Here is a 21,349-nt window from a genome sequence, read left to right on the forward strand (position 1 = left end):
TTCGTTTAAAAATTCAAAAGAGGAAATACCGACTAAAAGTATAAAACTCCTATCTATACATTCGTTTAAAAAATAAGAAAAGAAAATTAGAGTTGACTCAAAATGAAAAAAGTTGAATATAAAGCATCTATACTAAACAAACAAGTAAAACCTATATTACATTGAATATAAATAACAGTGCTTAATTACATAAATTATCTTTTAATTTATTTATTCATTTTATTTATACTTATCACAGGTTAATGCATTTTCATAAAAAAAATAAAATAAAGAGAAAAATGGTCAGTGTTTGAACCAGAATAACCCTGTCCTAATATATAATTTTTTCTACCTCGAACAGAATTATTTCTCATAAAGTATACCTAAAATTTACCAAAAGATACCATTTAACTAAATAAGTTAAACCGGACACGAATTAATTCATTTATCTAAAACTTTAAATTAAGTCAATAAGATAAAAATCACTTCAAATATTTTCTGTCGGAGCAAGAAGAAAAAAACATTTGTAACAGAAAAAAAGAAGTATGTATGTGCTCCGAAACATTATGAGAGTGCTCGAATTGGGCCGCACGAATATGACGGGTCGGTGTCGGGCGCCCATTCTAAAACCCTCGCTCTTTGCACTCACTGCTCTTCGCTTTTGTCTTCCTTCTCCTAAAACCCTCGCCTCTGTACTCCATAGTTAGGGATTTTCATTCTCCTCATCACTTCTTCAATGGCCACTCTTCTTCTCAGACACTCCTCTTCCACTTCTCGCCGCCTCTTCCCCTTAGCCTCTCAAATCCACTCTTCCGTATCTCGTTCTCCTCTCTCTACTCCCAATGACTCCACCTCCACCTCCTTTTATTCTTTCAATTCCAATCCATGGTGGAGATCCATGGCAACTTTCACCAGAACGTAACACTCTCGCTTTCTCTTTTTCGTCGCAAAATTTAAAATATACAAGTAACAGTAATCGTTATTAGTATGTCTTTTACTTGTTTTGTTCATCTTATTGTTATACTTTGCAGGAAGCCTCACGTTAATGTCGGAACTATTGGACGCGTGGATCATGGGAAGACCACGCTAACTGCGGCAATCACCAAGGTCTTGATTCACTCTTTGTTTAAATGTGTGTTGAGGTGGATGTTTTGGTGTTTATTACTCAATTAGGTTTGATCAGGTGCTTGCGGATGAAGGGAAGGCTAAGGCTGTGGCCTTTGATGAAATTGACAAGGCTCCTGAAGAGAAGAAGAGAGGAATCACCATTGCAACGTTATGGAATCGCACTCTTTTGGTCTTGCAATCGATTGTGTTATTTTCTGTTGATATGTATGCTTGCTCTATATTTCGGTTTTCAGGCTCATGTGGAGTATGAGACTGCAAAATGACATTATGCGCATGTGGACTGCCCTGGACACGCGGATTATGTTAAAGTAAGCTTTCGAATTTGGTTTAGTTTCTCTAAGAATGTTTTTTTTTTATTGGAGTTATCAATTACCTAACGGAAGCTGGGTGGCTAAGTTGTGGCGAACAAATTTAAGCAATTTTACCTTGTATAATAGTTAATTGTGGAATTTAGCATATTTTGGTGCTTGTGTAGCCTGACCTTCTTTTCAAAATGAGATGGAAAATTTATGCTAGGAATTTGGAAGTAGATTAGTTTGTAACAAAATATATTTTATAGGTATTGATTAGACTGTATATTGGCAACAACTGCATTTGTCAGATTCCTATTTTCCATGAATGCTGGTGGGTTTAGCATTCCAGCTTGCCTTGATGTACTTACTAGATGGTTTATCTAATGGTTTTATTTAGTTTAAATAACAAATTAATTCTTGTTCACTGTATGCTTTATAGTTGTCTGTTTTTTTTTTCAGAATATGATTACGGGAGCTGCCCAGATGGATGGTGGTATACTTGTTGTATCTGCACCTGATGGACCAATGCCTCAAACCAAGGAGCACATTCTTCTTGCTCGCCAAGTAGGTATTCTACTGATGTGGTTTGTATATATATACCTAGAACGTCTACACCTTTCTCCTTACTTATAGATTGACATATTTTATCTTTAAATGTATTATGCAGGTTGGTGTGCCATCTCTTGTTTGCTTTCTAAATAAAGTTGATGTTGTTGATGATCCAGAGTTGTTAGAGCTTGTAGAAATGGAGTTACGTGGTAGGGTGTTTCTCTAAGGCTTCTCTTCTCTTGTCCATGCTCAGAAAATGAATAAACCTGCTTAAGTTTCTGTAATCTTTGTGTTTGCTAAAATGTGTTTTTATGATAATGTTTTTTGCAGAGCTACTGAGCTTCTACAAGTTCCCTGGGGATGAAATCCCGATCATTAGAGGTTCAGCGTTGTCTACTTTACAGGGTACAAATGACGAGATTGGAAGACAGGCCATTCTAAAATTAATGGATGTTGTAGATGCATACATTCCTGACCCTGTTCGCCAACTTGACAAGCCCTTCCTAATGCCAATTGAAGATGTGTTCTCAATTCAGGTAAAAGGACCTGAACTTTATTTTTTGGGTTAATTTTTGAAGAAAGCAGATTCATTGAAGTAAAGATGGCCTTAGTTATAAAATTGTTACAATTTGTAATGTAAGTCTTGTGTTTTTATCATGTTCTATCACTTTCCATCTGCTCCAGTATAAACACCGTTTAGGTAACGACACTGTTTAAGAAGTACTATTTATTACTATTCTGTTTACGTTAAAATTGCTTTAAATTCCTTATATGCTCCTTCAGTTCACTCAAACTACAGCAATTATTGATGTGCTTAACATCATAAGCAGATGGGATTATGAACACTGGAGCATATGTGGAATAGATGTTTATAATACCGGTCATCTTTGTAACTGTGGTCACTTTAACAAATTCTTTCTTGTTCTTCTAAATCTCTAGTTAGGTGAAGGATAAAACTTCAAAATCTTAAATTTCAAATTCTTAATTCGGTCTAGGGTTTTTGAAGAATAAAAAAGGAAAGGAGGTAGCATTTGTTACGGCCTTACTCTTTGTAATGATATGACGCAGTGGTAATTTAAATCTTAACATAGTGCTTTAAAAACTATTGTCTCATATAATTGTTTTTTTTCCCTTAAAGAGAATATTAAAATTTCTATTTTCAACACTTAGTTCTCTCAAAATCTGCATTTGTTTCATTACATATATTGGATTGTATGGACATAAATAAATATGGGGGCAATGGTTTCCATCATTTCAGCTGCTTTATATTTTTCATTTGTGATGAAGGGACGTGGAACAGTTGCCACTGGCCGTGTTGAACAAGGCGTCATTAAAGTCGGTGAAGAAGTAGAGGTGTTGGGTCTAATGCAGGTATGTATGTTCATTGAGTCATTTCCTATATATAGCTGCCCTCTGATCCTTCCTGTTAATAAACTGATATTAATTATTCTTTCAATAAAAACACTACAGATTAATCAGAAACCTTTCATTAAAGACAAAACATCAATGTATATTAATTTCTTACAAACAAACAATAAACCAGTCGAAATTATTCCCCCCAAATAAACATTTCACATTTACTGTGCTTGAAATAGAAAAAAATGTAAAGTATAATAATGCTTGCATGGCTTAGGATCTTATTTTCATGTAGTATATATAACAGAATATTGGATGGACCCACATGTCAAATCACTCTCTTTGAGGTTCCCTGGTTTATCAATGGTCACCGTCTGTTGAAGGAACCATGCTTCCTCATGCTTGATGTACTTCTCAACTTCTTCTTCGAACTCTTGATAAAATTCGAAAACTGGTCGTTTAGGTTATCCCTAGCATTAGCCTCGTCATCATCTCGTAGTGGTACAGGTGTAACGTTGCTCTGCTCCCGACCGATGTGGGACACGGTTCTAAGTTTACCCTTGGCACGTCGAATGAAACTGTTGAAAGTTTCATCGTTATCAAGTGAGGTGTTATCTGAGTTCGCCGCACGACCATGTTGTCCCTTCCAAGCGCGTGTGGTCTCTACTGCTGGATTAACAGCACACCACCTCATCCTTGGATCATATCCAGCTTCACTTGAAGCAACTCTTGTTGCCTTTCCATGAACCTTTGAACATGATGAGTTCCTGTTCCATGATGCAGGTTGGTTTGAAAAGTGTTCGATGCAAGGTATATGGTTTCTCGACAAACTTGGTTAAGCTAAAATGATTATAAGTTGAGTTGGTGTAACTTGTTTTATAGTGTGTTATGAGGGTGTAAATGGAAGATTATGAACTAAAATAAGAAAGAAATAGTGACATGTTTTGAATAGGTATGTGTATGAGGACTAATTGTTTTTCGTAGGAGCTATCCAGTTAAGATTCTGAACAGCGATTAAGAAGAGCTTTTTCTAATTTTCCACGGAATATAATGGTGTCAAACTCCAAAACAACCAAGTACTGATGTATATACAGTAACATTGAACCATGGCCAAAGTTGACGGCTTAGTCCTAATCTTCTCAAGGAAATAAAATAAAAGGAAGAGATTTTCTTTAAGTACTTGATAATTCTATGGTTAGTATTGTATACTATTGTTTTAATTATCTGTTATTATCATAATAAAAAGCAAAAAAAAATAAACATAAACATTTATCTCTTTCATCAAAAATCAGTATCTTCCTCTCCCACCCTCACAAACATGAGAGTTTTCCATGGAGCAGCTAGATGGTATCAGATTCCAAGAGGACCCTTCTTCAGAATTAGCGAAATAAACAAAAGTTTCAGTTGCAGCTTTCAAGAATCACGTCATTCCCTATAAGATGCTTATGTGGTTATGGGTAATTATTATTCGTGTGTCTTTATGTGGAAATTAAACAACTCATCGCACTTGTTGAATTTTAAATTACGATCAGAGAGCCAGAATGTAAGTGGCTCTTACTATACCAAACATTAAAACGAATATGTTTCTGGAATTTTATTTTTGCATGTTCATGGTGTAGTGTATCAACCGTAGTTAAATTTATCTCAATCTAACGTTGCTGGTTGAGTATTGCTTCCACATTTATCTCAGTTAATAGATAGTTTAACGTTTTCATGTTCTTTCACAAAAGACAGAAAGAGAGGGGGGGAAAGCGAGTCCAAGTCATGCAGCTCGAAAGAAACAAAGTTCTAATTTTCAACTCACGCTAAAGATTTCTTCTTTCTTATACCATTTACTCTTCCCGGTTCCACCGCTGATTTATGTCACTACCACCATCTTTTAGAAAACAAACCATTATGTACAAACTTGACACTAAGGTTCGAAACTACTTTATTACACCTAACAATCACATGCAAGAACTTATCTGCTTTTTCATAATAGTAATGGGGTTTTGAATTTACCACCATTAATAAAACACTTGAAAATTAGTTCACTATGTAACCAAGTAGAGTTAACAATAAACTATACTTTGAAATGGCGTATTTTAGAGACTAGAAGAAAAAAAATTTCTTGCGAATGTTACTGTATTATAGTTAATGGGCTCCCTCTATTTAGAGAAGTAATATTTTTTTTTTGTTTTATTATTATATTAAATTTATAATTTTAGAATTTATAATTAGTTGGTCATTTAATAAATTATTAAAGAATATATTATGTTTAAAGTATTACTTCTCTGAATAATTATTTTATTCATTTGATTTATTATTAAACTGATTTACCGTAAAAATAAAAATATATTTCAACTCTAACCTTTAATATCTAATAAATTATTATTTTAGTTCTTAAATAGTATTATTAGTTTTTTAAATTTAAAATCTTCATACAAATCTCTAAAATGCTCGAATTCTATATTGAATCGATTTAACCCACGGTATGTATTTCTAAAGATTATTTTTAAAATTATTTGATTTTTAAAATAAATAGATAATTATTTCTTTTAATGTGTGTCCTTATACACATATGTTGTCTATTGTAATATTTATCTATTATAATATAACAACCCTGCAGAAGAGTGATACAAAATATCATGAGACGGACCTTCAAAGATAATGCATCAGAATTAATATACAAAATATGAACTCTTCTTTGATTGTTTTCAGGTTTAGCTGTTGAGTCAGGAAATCATAAGACGGGGCTGGAGGGCCACTGCAAGGTGACAAGATGAAACTGTCACAGCAAAGAATGGTCCATCTTGTAAGGGAAAGAGATTGTAAGAAGATTTGTTGCAGCTGCAGTTGAAGGGATTATATTTTGGCATTTTTTAGCTTAGTTCAAATACTACCAAATATATTCCAGTGATAAACAAGTGAAAGCAGTGATGCATACCTTTAGTCCCTCATTGAAAAGCCGTTAAAAAAAAAGCAGTCTTAAACGTTGACAATAAAGCAGCATAATAATGTCTCAATGGTTTCAACTTTCAAGTACCACCTAAGATTTACTAATGCAACCCACGTTCTTCTTGATTTTTTCTCTCTTAATAGTAGAAGGTGGAAGGGAGTAAAAGGAAACTCGATATCAATCCTACTTACGCACATACAAATTTGACTAATCAAATTAACTTACATAATTCACAACATAGAAACAGTCTAATTAATGCTCAGCGATTTAAAAGCTAAACAAGGCTGCTGGAAGATGAATACAGGCTAATTTTACAATTCAACGTTGGAGCATATCCCAGTTGGGGAACAAGTCAACAAGATCAAGAAAAGTATACTCTGCATACCTCTTTAAAGGAGCAGTCAAAGTGGATTGCTTATTTTCGTGTGGATCTTCCAAGGTTCTTATGACCACCAAATTACCATGGGAAAGAAAGATGCATAATCAAGAAACAGATACAATAAACGAGCCATCTTCATTACTACAATGAGACATTCCATGGTTATGCACAACACTATCTAAATAATTTCAGTATTAGAACCCTGTGGAAGAGTAAAAAAACAGAATTGAAGGTATGGTTATGCCTCCAGATAATGACCCTTGTATGCTACTAATAACTCCTATGCATTTTCTCTGAACTGTGATATATACTTGTCCAAGAACATCTCCTCAGACAAGCACAACACGTGAATATAACTGGGGACTTTCTTGCAGAGATTTTTTGATTTCAACAGTTGGAAGACTTTATATCGAGGAAGCACGCGATCCTCCATGCTGTACATTAAAATCTTAGGCTGGTGAATAAGGACTGACTTGGGCAGCATAACTGTATGCAAGAAGAATTTCATTCCAACTTTCAACTTCTTCTCTGATGTTCTAAACAAAGTCGGGGTTCTCTTGAACATTTGCAGGCCCTCATCCTTCGAAAAACCAAAACAATTAATTAGTTTCAACTTTCTCTCAAATGTTTTATCGCTCAAACAACTTAATGTATGAATTGCATGGACAAGCATTCTTGAATTTTCACGGAAACCCAAGTCTACAGCTCGAGAAACATTGTTTTCAATAGTAGACCGCTGTGCAACGAAAAGCCTTGGATGAAGTTTGAGTAGCAATGAAAGATGAGTCCCAAGAATGCCACAACTCTCCAAGAAGACGACATTCTCCATAATTCTTTTGTACTTTGGGAGTATCCAGGCACATCTGTGCAAAACAAGAATAAAATCTTTCTGGTCGTAGACAATTTTCCTAATAGCTTCAACTGAGGGGACCAATGTTTTCTTCAAGCTCTGAGTCAAAATGGAGGGATTCTTTGAAATGAAGCTGCATAACTCGTAACCCTGGAATCCAAACATCTGAAAGAGCTGAATTTTGGGTCTCAAGATTTTCTCAACGTTTGTAAACAGTATCTGGGGTCTTTGACGAATCAGGGAGAGAATCTGGCTTTGGGAAAAGCCTATTTGTTTGAAGAAAGTGAGCACTGATAAGGGGTTTTGAGGGAATCTGCACCCTGAAACACGTTTGGAGACATAAAGGGATTGGGTTCTGGAGAACTGCAAGTCGGAATTCAGGTAATCAATTATTGAAGTGGTTTCGTTGAAGTGTAGGCAACGGCTTTTGGTTGAGAAAGATAGGAAGAATGTCATAGACTGATAAGAGAATTGATTGAAAAGAGAAGATGAAACAGCATGGTGTGACTTGAGAGACTGCATTAGTTCTGTGATCGTAGATGAATGAATGCTTTGTTTAGAATCAACCAAAAAACAACGTATTTTTTAGGTTGTCTATTTCGAATTTAAAGTCACCAAACGTTGGCAGCCCTAATCAAGATAATCCCCAAATCTGATTCTCAAGGGTTTCGAAGAACCCTAAATCCCCAATTTCTTTAACCTTTCGTCTCTCGCTTGGATTTCAAACCCTTCTTCTTCATTGAGCACGGCCAAATCACGATGAAGAAGACTGAACCCTTTCTTGAAGTTGCGTTCTCGTTGACGGTGGGTTGCTTCGCGGGGGTCTGTCTGGTCTGGTTTTTTGCAGGTACCGTGGTGGCTGTCGCATTGGCGCAATCGACATCGATTTCTGTCACGGTGGCCTGCGGTTCTGTTTGGAACGGAGGTGGAGGATTCTCGCAATGTAGGTGTGTTCGCGTCTGGTTTCGCGTCTTCTCCGGGCAGCTTTTTTCGTCGCAGGTGGCTGCGTGGTGGCCGGCGCCGCAATGATGGGGATTTCGCGTCAGAAAGTGCCCTCGTCGTCGATCTGATTCGCAGTGGTTCTGCAACGCGTGGCTTCGTCAACGTGTGGTGGTTCGTCGTGGCAGCCTGGTTTCGCGAGACATATGCTGGCTCTGGTTTCGTCGCAACGGAGGTGGCTCGCAACACCGATCTGGTTGTGTTCGCGTAGGTGGCTCGCGACGGCGGCGATTTGGTTCGGGACGGCGGCTTCGCAAGCGGCAATTTGATTTTCCAGGCCCTTTTTTTGGCCGTCAATGGCTGTGGTTTGCTCTAAAGTGTTCCGGCAGAGATTCCGTTTAGGGGTTAGTTCATGCGCGTTGGAGAAGATAAAAACCTGATAAAATTTTTGTATTAAAATAAATACCTATAAATATTTAGTTTCAGTATAAATAAAATATTCAATGTTTTGGTAGTTTAATATTTTTTGTGAGTAAATTAAATCAAGAAGTTAACAAAATATTCAAGTTTAATACTTTTTGCATTTAATGATCATAGTTAGTGAAAAATGTTAAACATCAGTGTTTATGTATATCATGCGAATATTGGTTGTTCCAAAAGAAAATTAATATTTGGCCAGATTACATACATGTGATGGTAAAATGTGATAATTAGAAGGTTTTGTTTTGGTTGATGATAAATCAATCCAAAGATGAATAAGATGGGTTTGTTGTTTGACATACTTCATTATCAATGTTTAGTCGTTACAACAAAATATTCTTAGTAGTTAATATTATTTATATTGTTGTCCAAAGAATATTGATGATGCATTAGATGTCTTGAGATGTGTTAAACCATTATTTAAATATATTTATAATTATTTATTTTTATGATGTGACATGGGTGTTTTACTTTTTTAATAATATTTGCTTTATTAGGAGTTAGTCACTTTTATGGTTTATGTTTTATGTTTAAGTTTGTGTATGCCTACATTGTATTTATGCTTTCATAAACTAGCATGTTTGTCTCCTAAATTATTAAGCTTTCCAAGTTTATGCAAGGATCAAATGTGTTGGATTGATAGAAGACCAAGGAACAAACAACAAAACCCTAAGTTCAGCTCTGCACCTAGAGCTAAGCAACATTCGGGTTTGGCTGGATTCAGCCCAACCGGATTAATCGAGGATATGGGTAATTTCGGACATCACACAAACGTAAGCCAGCCCACACTTCACCGGAAGAAGACAACACCTTTGTGTGATAGGTAAGCGCAACACCTTCCAATGAGCACGAGGAATGAGCAAATTCTGAAGAAAAGAGAGAAGTTGTAGATAAAAGGTGAAGAGGTCGGGGGAAGAGAATATTATTTTTTTTATTCTTAAAGACATCATTTGTCCCAAGTTTCGTTTCTCTTTCTTCGATTTGGTCATATTTTTATGAAGGACAATGATATTTTGACAATTTTCTCTTATAATCTGATGTGACTTTTTTTATGTGTTAAAATATCATTTTATTTTTTTAAGTTAAAAAAATATTAATTTGTATAAATTATGATCAATTTGATTATTTTTTGTGACGACATTTAAATTGTTAACCAAAAGTGAACAACGACAATCATGTGTCATTTCGTTATTTTTTTTATTTTTTAAATTTTTTAAAAAATTTTAAAAAATTGTTCACATCCAAGTCAACATTATGACACATGGCAGTGTCATATGTCAAGCAAGTGTCATTACCACATACAAAGTCAGTATTATTGTCACATATTTTATATTTAATTCATACAAATTTTCGTTAATTTTATTCAAACAAATTGAATTGAATTGTCTTTTATTCTAACAAACTAAACTGAATTTAGTGAACCGAACAACGATATGAACCAACTGTTATGAACCAAACATTTTTTCTAATTACACTTTTGAATCAAACTATATTAATTTTAATTTGGACTATACTATTTTAACCGAATTGTACAATATCAATGTTGTTCATAAAGTGTTTTTAAAAATGATAATATTAATTTCAATTCACTGTCGTGCTAAATTTAAATGTATAGTCAAAGTGATTAACAGTACGAAGCAAAACTATTACATTTTATAAATTGTTTTCTACTTTTAATTTGTTTCATGTTTTCAAAGATTCGTATGAAAGTCAATTTCTCGAAGGAATTGGCTCAAAATAACAAATCCAACCAGCAAAGTATATGCTCAAATGAATCGAGAACAAATAGCTATACACAAAAAACAAAAACAAGAATAGTTATTTTCACCATCATATAAAATAAAAATCATATTAAAACGAGATAATAATTTTGTAAATTAAAAGGAAAAAAGAAAATATAATAGAAAAATACAGGTAAATATAGATTTAAGTTATATAAAATAAATATTAAATATGTTTGTACACCTAACACAATTTTTTGCATGATCAAGGTTCTAGTTAGAAGCTTTAACCTTTATTTATTTATTTATTAATATATATATATATATATATATATATATATATATATATATATATATATATATATATCCGAATTCAATTTTAACCATTTTTTCTAATATATAATATTATAAATAATCCATAGTTCAATATAAGTTGATACATTATATCAAGTTTTAATTTGTAATTTAATAACTTATAATATTTTTGTTGATATTGATATTTATTACATATTTTTTTGTATCATACATATTAATATGTATGATAAGAAAATATACAATAAAAATTAACATCAACAAAAATATTATAAATTATTAAATCTTGAAGTCTACCAAAATAATAGTGCAAAAATATGAGCACTTAAGTTTTGTAGGAACATGTCTAAAACTAAATCTTAGAAGTATAAGATAGTGATTGTCCATCATCAAGCAACTTCCCATCATTAAATTTTTCTTTTTTCTTTCACCATGATATTTCCATCAACCAATGGAGAGTTTAAAATAGAAATTGAATCATCCAATCAACCATTAGGCTCCCTTCAATTGAAGTCAAAGTATACTAATAAAGATTGATAAGGAGTAAAAGATGCAAAGAGAACATTGTCCTTTAAAAGTTTCTTAAAAAACAAATTTAATTGAAAAGTATCACAACATTAAAATCGAAAATATTTTATTACTTACAAAAGAGCAACAATACGTAACTATTTTATATGATTTCATCGACAAAAGCAAATGATTTTAAGCAAAGAAACAATTATATACATTCGTTTAAAAATTCAAAAGAGGAAATACCGACTAAAAGTATAAAACTCCTATCTATACATTCGTTTAAAAAATAAGAAAAGAAAATTAGAGTTGACTCAAAATGAAAAAAGTTGAATATAAAGCATCTATACTAAACAAACAAGTAAAACCTATATTATTTGAATATAAATAACAGTGCTTAATTACATAAATTATCTTTTAATCTATTTATTCATTTTATTTATACTTATCACAGGTTAATGCATTTTCATAAAAAAAAAAATAAAGAGAAAAATGGTCAGTTTTTGAACCAGAATAACCCTGTCCTAATATATAATTTTTTCTACCTCGAACAGAATTATTTCTCATAAAGTATACCTAAAATTTACCAAAAAGATACCATTTAACTAAATAAGTTAAACCAGACACGAATTAATTCATTTATCTAAAACTTTAAATTAAGTCAATAAGATAAAAATCACTTCAAATATTTTTTGTCGGAGCAAGAAGAAAAAAACATTTGTAACAGAAAAAAAGAAGTATGTATGTGCTCTGAAACATTATGAGAGTGCTCGAATTGGGCCGCACGAATATGACGGGTCGGTGTCGAGCGCCCATTCTAAAACCCTCGCTCTTCGCACTCACTGCTCTTCGCTTTTGTCTTCCTTCTCCTAAAACCCTCGCCTCTGTACTCCATAGTTAGGGATTTTCATTCTCCTCATCACTTCTTCAATGGCCACTCTTCTTCTCAGACACTCCTCTTCCACTTCTCGCCGCCTCTTCCCCTTAGCCTCTCAAATCCACTCTTCCGTATCTCGTTCTCCTCTCTCTACTCCCAGTGACTCCACCTCCACCTCCTTCTATTCTTTCAATTCCAATCCATGGTGGAGATCCATGGCAACTTTCACCAGAACGTAACACTCTCGTTTTCTCTTTTTCGTCGCAAAATTTAAAATATACAAGTAACAGTAATCGTTATTAGTATGTCTTTTACTTTTTTTATTCATCTTATTGTTTGACTTTGCAGGAAGCCTCACGTTAATGTCGGAACTATTGGACACGTGGATCATGGGAAGACCACGCTAACTGCGGCAATCACCAAGGTCTTGATTCACTCTTTGTTTAAATGTGTGTTGAGGTGGATGTTTTGGTGTTTATTACTCAATTAGGTTTGATCAGGTGCTTGCGGATGAAGGGAAGGCTAAGGCTGTGGCCTTTGATGAAATTGACAAGGCTCCTGAAGAGAAGAAGAGAGGAATCACCATTGCAACGGTATGGAATCACACTCTTTTGGTCTTGCAATCGATTGTGTTGTTTTCTGTTGATATGTATGCTTGCTCTATATTTCGGTTTTCAGGCTCATGTGGAGTATGAGACTGCAAAATGACATTATGCGCATGTGGACTACCCTGGACACGCGGATTATGTTAAAGTAAGCTTTCGAATTTGGTTTAGTTTCTCTAAGAATGTTTTTTTTTTATTGGAGTTATCAATTGCCTAACGGAAGCTGGGTGGCTAAGTTGTGGCGAACAAATTTAAGCAATTTTACCTTGTATAATAGTTAATTGTGGAATTTAGCATATTTTGGTGCTTGTGTAGCCTGACCTTCTTTTCAAAATGAGATGGAAAATTTATGCTAGGAATTTGGAAGTAGATTAGTTTGTAACAAAATATATTTTATAGGTATTGATTAGACTGTATATTGGCAACAACTGCATTTGTCAGATTCCTATTTTCCATGAATGCTGGTGGGTTTAGCATTCCAGCTTGCCTTGATGTACTTACTAGATGGTTTATCTAATGGTTTTATTTAGTTTAAATAACAAATTAATTCTTGTTCACTGTATGCTTTATAATTGTCTATTTTTTTTTTCAAAATATGATTACGGGAGCTGCCCAGATGGATGGTGGTATACTTGTTGTATCTGCACCTGATGGACCAATGCCTCAAACCAAGGAGCACATTCTTCTTGCTCGCCAAGTAGGTATTCTACTGATGTGGTTTGTATATATATACCTAGAACGTCTACACCTTTCTCCTTACTTCTAGATTGACATATTTTATCTTTAAATGTATTATGCAGGTTGGTGTGCCATCTCTTGTTTGCTTTCTAAATAAACTTGATGCTGTTGATGATCTAGAGTTGTTAGAGCTTGTAGCAATGGAGTTACGTGGTAGGGTGTTTCTCTAAGGCTTCTCTTCTCTTGTCCATGCTCAAAAAATGAATAAACCTGCTTAAGTTTTTGTAATATTTGTGTTTGCTAAAATGTGTTTTTATGATAATGTTTTTTGCAGAGCTACTGAGCTTCTACAAGTTCCCTGGGGATGAAATCCCGATCATTAGAGGTTCAGCGTTGTCTACTTTACAGGGTACAAATGACGAGATTGGAAGACAGGCCATTCTAAAATTAATGGATGTTGTAGATGCATACATTCCTGACCCTGTTCGCCAACTTGACAAGCCCTTCCTAATGCCAATTGAAGATGTGTTCTCAATTCAGGTAAAAGGACCTGAACTTTATTTTTTGGGTTAATTTTTGAAGAAAGCAGATTCATTGAAGTAAAGATGGCCTTAGTTATAAAATTGTTACAATTTGTAATGTAAGTCTTGTGTTTTTATCATGTTCTATCACTTTCCATCTGCTCCAGTATAAACACCGTTTAGGTAACGACACTGTTTAAGAAGTACTATTTATTACTATTCTATTTACGTTAAAATTGCTTTAAATTCCTTATATGCTCCTTCAGTTCACTCAAACTACAACAATTATTGATGTGCTTAACATCATAAGCAGATGGGATTATGAACACTGGAGCATATGTGGAATAGATGTTTATAATACCGGTCATCTTTGTAACTGTGGTCACTTTAACAAATTCTTTCTTGTTCTTCTAAATCTCTAGTTAGGTGAAGGATAAAATTTCAAAATCTTAAATTTCAAATTCTTAATTCGGTCTAGGGTTTTTGAAGAATAAAAAAGGAAAGGAGGTAGCATTTGTTACGGCCTTGCTCTTTGTAATGATATGACGCAGTGGTAATTTAAATCTTAACATAGTGCTTTAAAAACTGTTGTCTCATATAATTGTTTTTTTTCCCCTTAAAGAGAATATCAAAATTTCTATTTTCAACACTTAGTTCTCTCAAAATCTGCATTTGTTTCATTACATATATTGGATTGTATGGACATAAATAAATATGGGGGCAATGGTTTCCATCATTTCAGCTGCTTTATATTTTTCATTTGTGATGAAGGGACGTGGAACAGTTGCCACTGGCCGTGTTGAACAAGGCGTCATTAAAGTCGGTGAAGAAGTAGAGGTGTTGGGTCTAATGCAGGTATGTATGTTCATTGAGTCATTTCCTATATATAGCTGCCCTCTGATCCTTCCTGTTAATAAACTGATATTAATTATTCTTTTCAATAAAAACACTACAGATTAATCAGAAACCTTTCATTAAAGACAAAACATCAATGTATATTAATTTCTTACAAACAAACAATAAACCAGTCGAAATTATTCCCCCCAAATAAACATTTCACATTTATTGTGCTTGAAATAGAAAAAAATGTAAAGTATAATAATGCTTGCATGGCTTAGGATCTTATTTTCATGCAGTATATATAACAGAATATTGGATGGACCCACATGTCAAATCACTCTCTTTGAGGTTCCCTGGTTTATCAATGGTCATCGTCTGTTGAAGGAACCATGCTTCCTCATGCTTGATGTACTTCTCAACTTCTTCTTCCACTACGCCAAAATTGTCAATAGACAGCATTTTTTATATTAATAGATAGCGTTTTTTAAGCGCTGTCTATTAGAGCGGTGTCTATTAATAGATAGCGCTTGTAAAAAAGCGCTGTCTAATGACACCTTATACACAGCACTTGTTTAGACAAGCGCTATCTATATAATTTCTAACAGATAACGTTTTCTACAAAAAGTGTTATCTATCGGGACTGTTATAGACAACACTTGACTCAACAAGCGCTATCTATAAGAGCACTTTTCCATTAATAGATAGCGCTTTATTAATGGGAGGCGTTTTTAAATTCATCAATAGATGACGTTTTTTGAAACAAGCCCTCTGTATTGGTTTGATTTTTTTTTATTTATAATTATTTAACTTTTGTTCATTCCTTCTCATTATAATGTTACCTGTAGAAAAAATTTATGACAGCTATAACAACTAATAAAAAACTAACCAAATGTGATTCAGATTATAGAGTAACTAAAATGAAGGAGAATTGAAAATTCTCACACAGTTACACAAAACATAATGAAATTTATATATTTAAAAAAAAGTATGAACTTATTACATGAAAAAATAAGGAAGAGCTAAAATTTTTGGTTCTCATCCATCATGTCCCATTTTTGGCAGATTGTGGGGCCAAAATACTACATACAAAACATTGTTCCTAAACTTCCCTATTTAGGTATAAGGCAATATACAACTAACCTATAAACATTTACTAATGAGATAAAAACACCAATCTTCCCTGACTTCAATGATTTGGTTGTCAGAATATTGTTGACATCTGCAACTAGGAAAATACTACAACAAACAAAAATAAAATTACATTAGTCAATCAAAATCACCCCATTATCAAGAAATATACTCACTATTTAAAATTACACTGTGATTTGTGTGTACCAAAGTCAACAACTACAAATTTAAAACAAGAATAAGAATACAATTAGTAAAAATGAAAAACGGAAGAAGATAATACTTTCTGTTCGTATGTTTAGAATGTTTAAGCATTTGGTCAAATTATATTTTTAAATGCACTATCCATATAGTATTTACAACTAATAACTCACACATGAAAAAACAACACATTAACGGAAGAAATTTTAGTTTAAATATATATTAGTGTTGAATACATTTTAGTTTAAATATATATTAGTATTTAATACATTTTAGTTTAAATATATATTAGTACTTTAGTTAATTTTAAAAGTAACGTTTTATTATTTTAATTAGTTTATTTTATTATTTTAATTAGTCTTTTAAAATACGATTAAATTTAAAAGTAAAGTGTTCTTTTATAAATATAAGAAATAATACTTTAAATTTAATGATGTAATTAATACTTTATGTGGCTATAATTGCAAAAAAAGCACATGGTTGGATTGTGTCATAACTTAATTATCTCCGCTTATCACTGACAACTAACAACTTAAAACATATTTATGTACTACTTGAATATTACCATAGAAATTTGGAACCATTTTTGCCACATTCCTTTTACAGATTTCCTAAAAATGAAATGAAACTTGAAAATGGGAGAAAATAAAATTAAAAGTAAATTAAGAAAAGAATTAAGAAAGAAGATGAATAATTTATTTAATCAAAAGTTAAACTAAATGCATGATCAAAACAAGAATGGATAGCTGCCTAAATGAATGAATTTTCTTCACGGATAGAATGCACCTACCACTAATTCATATGCATGAGAGTAACCCAATTTCTACTGGAGAACTGAATTCACATGTTAAGCATCCCATCATGAATGGAATAAATTTGAAGTGCTGTCATGCAATTATGAATGCAAGAAAATTATGTGCACCCATTGGAATTCCTTTGAGATTAATTTCTTGATCAAACTGATATAAAATTCAGAATGAATGTGTAAACATGAGTTCAATATACTGGACAAAATTTAGACTTAACTACAATCCCAACCTACCTAATCCAATTCATATCAAGACATAATACAAGAGCCATGACAGATTCGGGATTCAAATCACAACAGCAAACCAATTCAACTCATCCACTTCTAGATGCAATGTTAAAGCTTGATATGCCATGTATATGAATTAAGTGGTATGCATAGAAAGCTCTAAAATAGAAACTCACAGTGGTTAAACTGCATAAACTTATCAAACTACTTGAAATATGGTGGTGTGGATGCAGAATGTGAGTGCAGATTAAATAGCATGAATGGATTATGAATGTAAATATTAAAATGAATTTAAGTACTGCGTGACAACAATAGATGAAATTATAGCAAAGTGCTACATGATAAAATGCAGAATATTAATTTCACCAGGAATGTCGTGTGAAATTATAGCAAAGAGTGTATATAACATATAGCAATAACAATTAAGCACGTGACAACAACAAAATACCATATTAAACTCACTATGCATTATTAGATTTGTTGTGATAAAGTGCTACTACATGACAAGAAAATCAAAGTCCATATTTTATATGCTAGCAGAGAATCAAATTTTGGCAGCAGAGAAATAATTAAATTCAGAACCAGATTTATGCATCAACATGATAAATGGAATGCTAAATGATGGAAGAAAAATGAAAAGATGAATTAAACTAATTGAGAAGAAGATTAACCTAGATGTAGTGCTAAGCTAAATAAGAAAATGCTTGGAATGTCATGATAGTATTCAATCAGTGCAAGATAGTGGCAAATAACACAAGACAATAGTGAATTTATCACATTACAGCAGCAGAGCACTCCCCATTAATTCATACCAGACCGTAGCATATGCAAAATGAGTTCAAAACAAATCATATGCAATTAAATAAACATTCCAACACCTAAATGAATAAATTTTTTTCACAGATAGAATGCACCTCCCACTAATTCATATGCATGAAAGTAATCCAATCTATGCTGCAAAACTGAATTCATATGTTAAGCATCCCACCGTGAATGGAATAAACTTTAAGTGCTATCATGCAATTATAAATGCAATAAAATTATGTGTACCTATTGAAATTCTTATGAGATAAATCTCTTGATCAAACTAATATGAAAATCAGAATAATGGTGTGAACATGAGTTTAATCAACCAATTCACAACAACAAACCAATTCAACTCATCCACTTCTAGATGCAATGCCAAAGCTTGATATACGATGTATGACTTAAGTGGATATGCATAGAAAGCTCTAAAAAGGAAACTCGTTTTGGTTAAACTGTATAAAGTTCCTAAACTACTTGAAATATGGTGGTGTGGATGCAGAATGTGAGTGCAGGTCAAATAGCATGGATAGACTATGAATATGAATATTAAAATGAACCTAAGTACTCTCAAATGAAGATGGATGCATTGATTTGAATATATATTTGATTTCATATAATCAAGCTTTCACCTTTCTTATACACTAATCATGAGAGTACGATCATATAATTACTTTTCTTTTCCCCCTTCTCTGATCATAATGAGTCCCCTAAGAATGGTTATTCGCTCCTCTCATTCTTCCTTCTAATTTTTATGCTTTTCTTCCAATTTTTGCCCTAAATTACAAAGTTTGGTATCCAAGTTTTTCTTCCAACGATGGCCAAAATAGATAAAAAGGAATAAAGAATGAACAAAATAGGAGGTAGAAGGAGAAAAATAAGAGAGTTTGGTACTCACTGCAGTGGTTGTTGGTCGTCGTCGTTCGTTCGCTGCCAGAATACGAGAGAAGTCGTCCGCCGCTGCAAAAATTGATGGAGAGCGCCCACTCGCTGTCGCAACACGGAATACTTTCCCAAACCCTTAATCGACAACACCCGCTTGAAGAATGAAAGCTATTGTGGTTGGAAAGGGATATGTTCTTGTGGTTGGAGAACGCAAATGCTACTACAGTAGGAGTCGCGGGTGCTGTTGCGTGAGGGTTGTAGAAGAGAAAACACGAAGTTATTGCGCAGGAGAATAATTTTTTTAATACATATGATGCGTGAGGGTTGTAGAAGAGAAAACGTGAAGTGTATGGCGCGGGGAAAATTTTCTTTAATACATATACGTGCTATTATACTTAAGCGCTCTCTGTTTTGAATACATAGAATACACTTTTTTATTTAAACGCTCTCTGTTTGATCTATTTAAAATGTTTAATTTTATTTTTAAAATAATTAAATATAAATAGCATTTATTTAAAAAGGCGCTATCTATGGGTATTCATTTAGACAACATTTATCTAATAAAGCGTCGTCTAATGTTCCACATTTCCATTTATAGCGCTTAATTAAATAAGCGTTGTCTAAAATGCGCTGTCTATTGTTAAATTTGGCGTAGTGTTCGAACTCTATATAAAATTCGAAAACTGGTCGTTTAGGTTATCCCTAGCATTAGCCTCGTCATCATCTCGTAGTGGTACAGGTGTAACGTTGCTCTGCTCCCGACCGATGTGGGACACGGTTCTAAGTTTACCCTTGGCACGTCGAATGAAACTGTTGAAAGTTTCATCGTTATCAAGTGAGGTGTTATCTGAGTTCGCCGCACGACCATGTTGTCCCTTCCAAGCGCGTGTGGTCTCTACTGCTGGATTAGCAGCACGCCACCTCATCCTTGGATCATATCCAGCTTCACTTGAAGCAACTCTTGTTGCCTTTCCATGAACCTTTGAACATGATGAGTTCCTGTTCCATGATGCAAGTTGGTTTGAAAAGTGTTCGATGCAAGGTATATGGTTTCTCGACAAACTTGGTTAAGCTCAAATGATTATAAGTTGAGTTGGTGTAACTTGTTTTATAGTGTGTTATGAGGGTGTAAATGGAAGATTATGAACTAAAATAAGAAAGAAATAGTGACATGTTTTGAATAGGTATGTGTATGAGGACTAATTGTTTTTCGTAGGAGCTATCCAGTTAAGATTCTGAACAGCGATTAAGAAGAGCTTTTTCTAATTTTCCACGGAATATAATGGTGTCAAACTCCAAAACAACCAAGTACTAATGTATATACAGTAACATTGAACCATGGCCAAAGTTGACGGCTTAGTCCTAATCTTCTCAAGGAAATAAAATAAAAGGAAGAGATTTTCTTTAAGTACTTGATAATTCTATGGTTAGTATTGTATACTATTGTTTTAATTATCTGTTATTATCATAATAAAAAGCAAAAAAAATAAACATAAACATTTATCTCTTTCATCAAAAATCAGTATCTTCCTCTCCCACCCTCACAAACATGAGAGTTTTCCATGGAGCAGCTAGATGGTATCAGATTCCAAGAGGACCCTTCTTCAGAATTGGCGAAATAAACAAAAGTTTCAGTTGCAGCTTGCAAGAATCACGTCATTCCCATATATATAAGATGCTTATGTGGTTATGGGTAATTATTATTCGTGTGTCTTTATGTGGAAATTAAACAACTCATCGCACTTGTTGAATTTTAAATTACGATCAGAGAGCCAGAATGTAAGTGGCTCCTACCATACCAAACATTAAAACGAATATGTTTCTGGAATTTTATTTTTGCATGTTCATGGTGTAGTGTATCAACCGTAGTTAAATTTATCTCAATCTAACGTTGCTGGTTGAGTATTGCTTCCACATTTATCTCAGTTAATAGATAGTTTAACGTTGTCATGTTCTTTCACAAAAGACAGAAAGAGAGGGGGGGAAAGCGAGTCCAAGTCATGCAGCTCGAAAGAAACAAAGTTCTAATTTTCAACTCACGCCAAAGATTTCTTCTTTCTTATACCATTTACTCTTCCCGGTTCCACCGCTGATTTATGTCACTACCACCATCTTTTAGAAAACAAACCATTATGTACCAAACTTGACACTTCTAGAACCAGTTATTTTGACTCAAATTCAAAATACTGGACCAGCTTTTATGATTCCCGTAAGTGTTTTTTTAAGGTGGGACGGTTGTTATTAGAGAGAACTTTGACTACACTAAGGTTCGAAACTACTTTATTACACCTAACAATCACATGCAAGAACTTATCTGCTTTTTCATAATGGTAATGGGGT

The 21,349-nt window shown here is 33.5% G+C and overlaps 1 protein-coding gene and 2 pseudogenes across 1 annotated transcript; 2 read left to right on the top strand and 1 right to left on the bottom strand.

Moving 5' to 3' along the window:
- Positions 1–715: 715 nt before the first annotated feature.
- On the top strand, positions 716–4,154 carry LOC146888959 (elongation factor Tu, mitochondrial-like; annotated as a pseudogene).
- A 2,706-nt stretch (positions 4,155–6,860) lies between these two features.
- LOC114172675 (uncharacterized) lies at positions 6,861–7,994 on the bottom strand (annotated as a pseudogene).
- Positions 7,995–13,532: 5,538 nt separating this feature from the next.
- On the top strand, positions 13,533–16,101 carry LOC114172676 (elongation factor Tu, mitochondrial-like). Its single transcript, XM_085666848.1, has 5 exons — positions 13,533–13,613; positions 13,717–13,807; positions 13,929–14,134; positions 14,887–14,970; positions 16,018–16,101. Exons 1-5 carry the CDS (start codon positions 13,533–13,535, stop codon positions 16,099–16,101), a joined length of 546 nt encoding a protein of 181 aa, XP_085522974.1.
- The last annotated feature ends 5,248 nt before the right edge of the window (positions 16,102–21,349 follow it).

The sequence above is a fragment of the Vigna unguiculata genome, chromosome 1, assembly GCF_037176805.1.
Source record: "Vigna unguiculata cultivar grain cowpea cultivar isolate G323 ecotype 2 chromosome 1, ASM3717680v1, whole genome shotgun sequence".
In the NCBI taxonomy this organism is placed as follows: Eukaryota; Viridiplantae; Streptophyta; class Magnoliopsida; order Fabales; family Fabaceae; genus Vigna; species Vigna unguiculata.

Excerpts from the sequence above, each read along its gene's own strand:
- LOC114172676 (XM_085666848.1), top strand. The coding sequence starts at position 13,533 with ATGGATGGTGGTATACTTGTTGTATCTGCACCTGATGGACCAATGCCT. Across the intron at positions 13,614-13,716 it reads ACATTCTTCTTGCTCGCCAA|GTTGGTGTGCCATCTCTTGT; the intron begins GTAGGTATTCTA and ends TGTATTATGCAG. Across the intron at positions 14,135-14,886 it reads AAGATGTGTTCTCAATTCAG|GGACGTGGAACAGTTGCCAC; the intron begins GTAAAAGGACCT and ends TTTGTGATGAAG.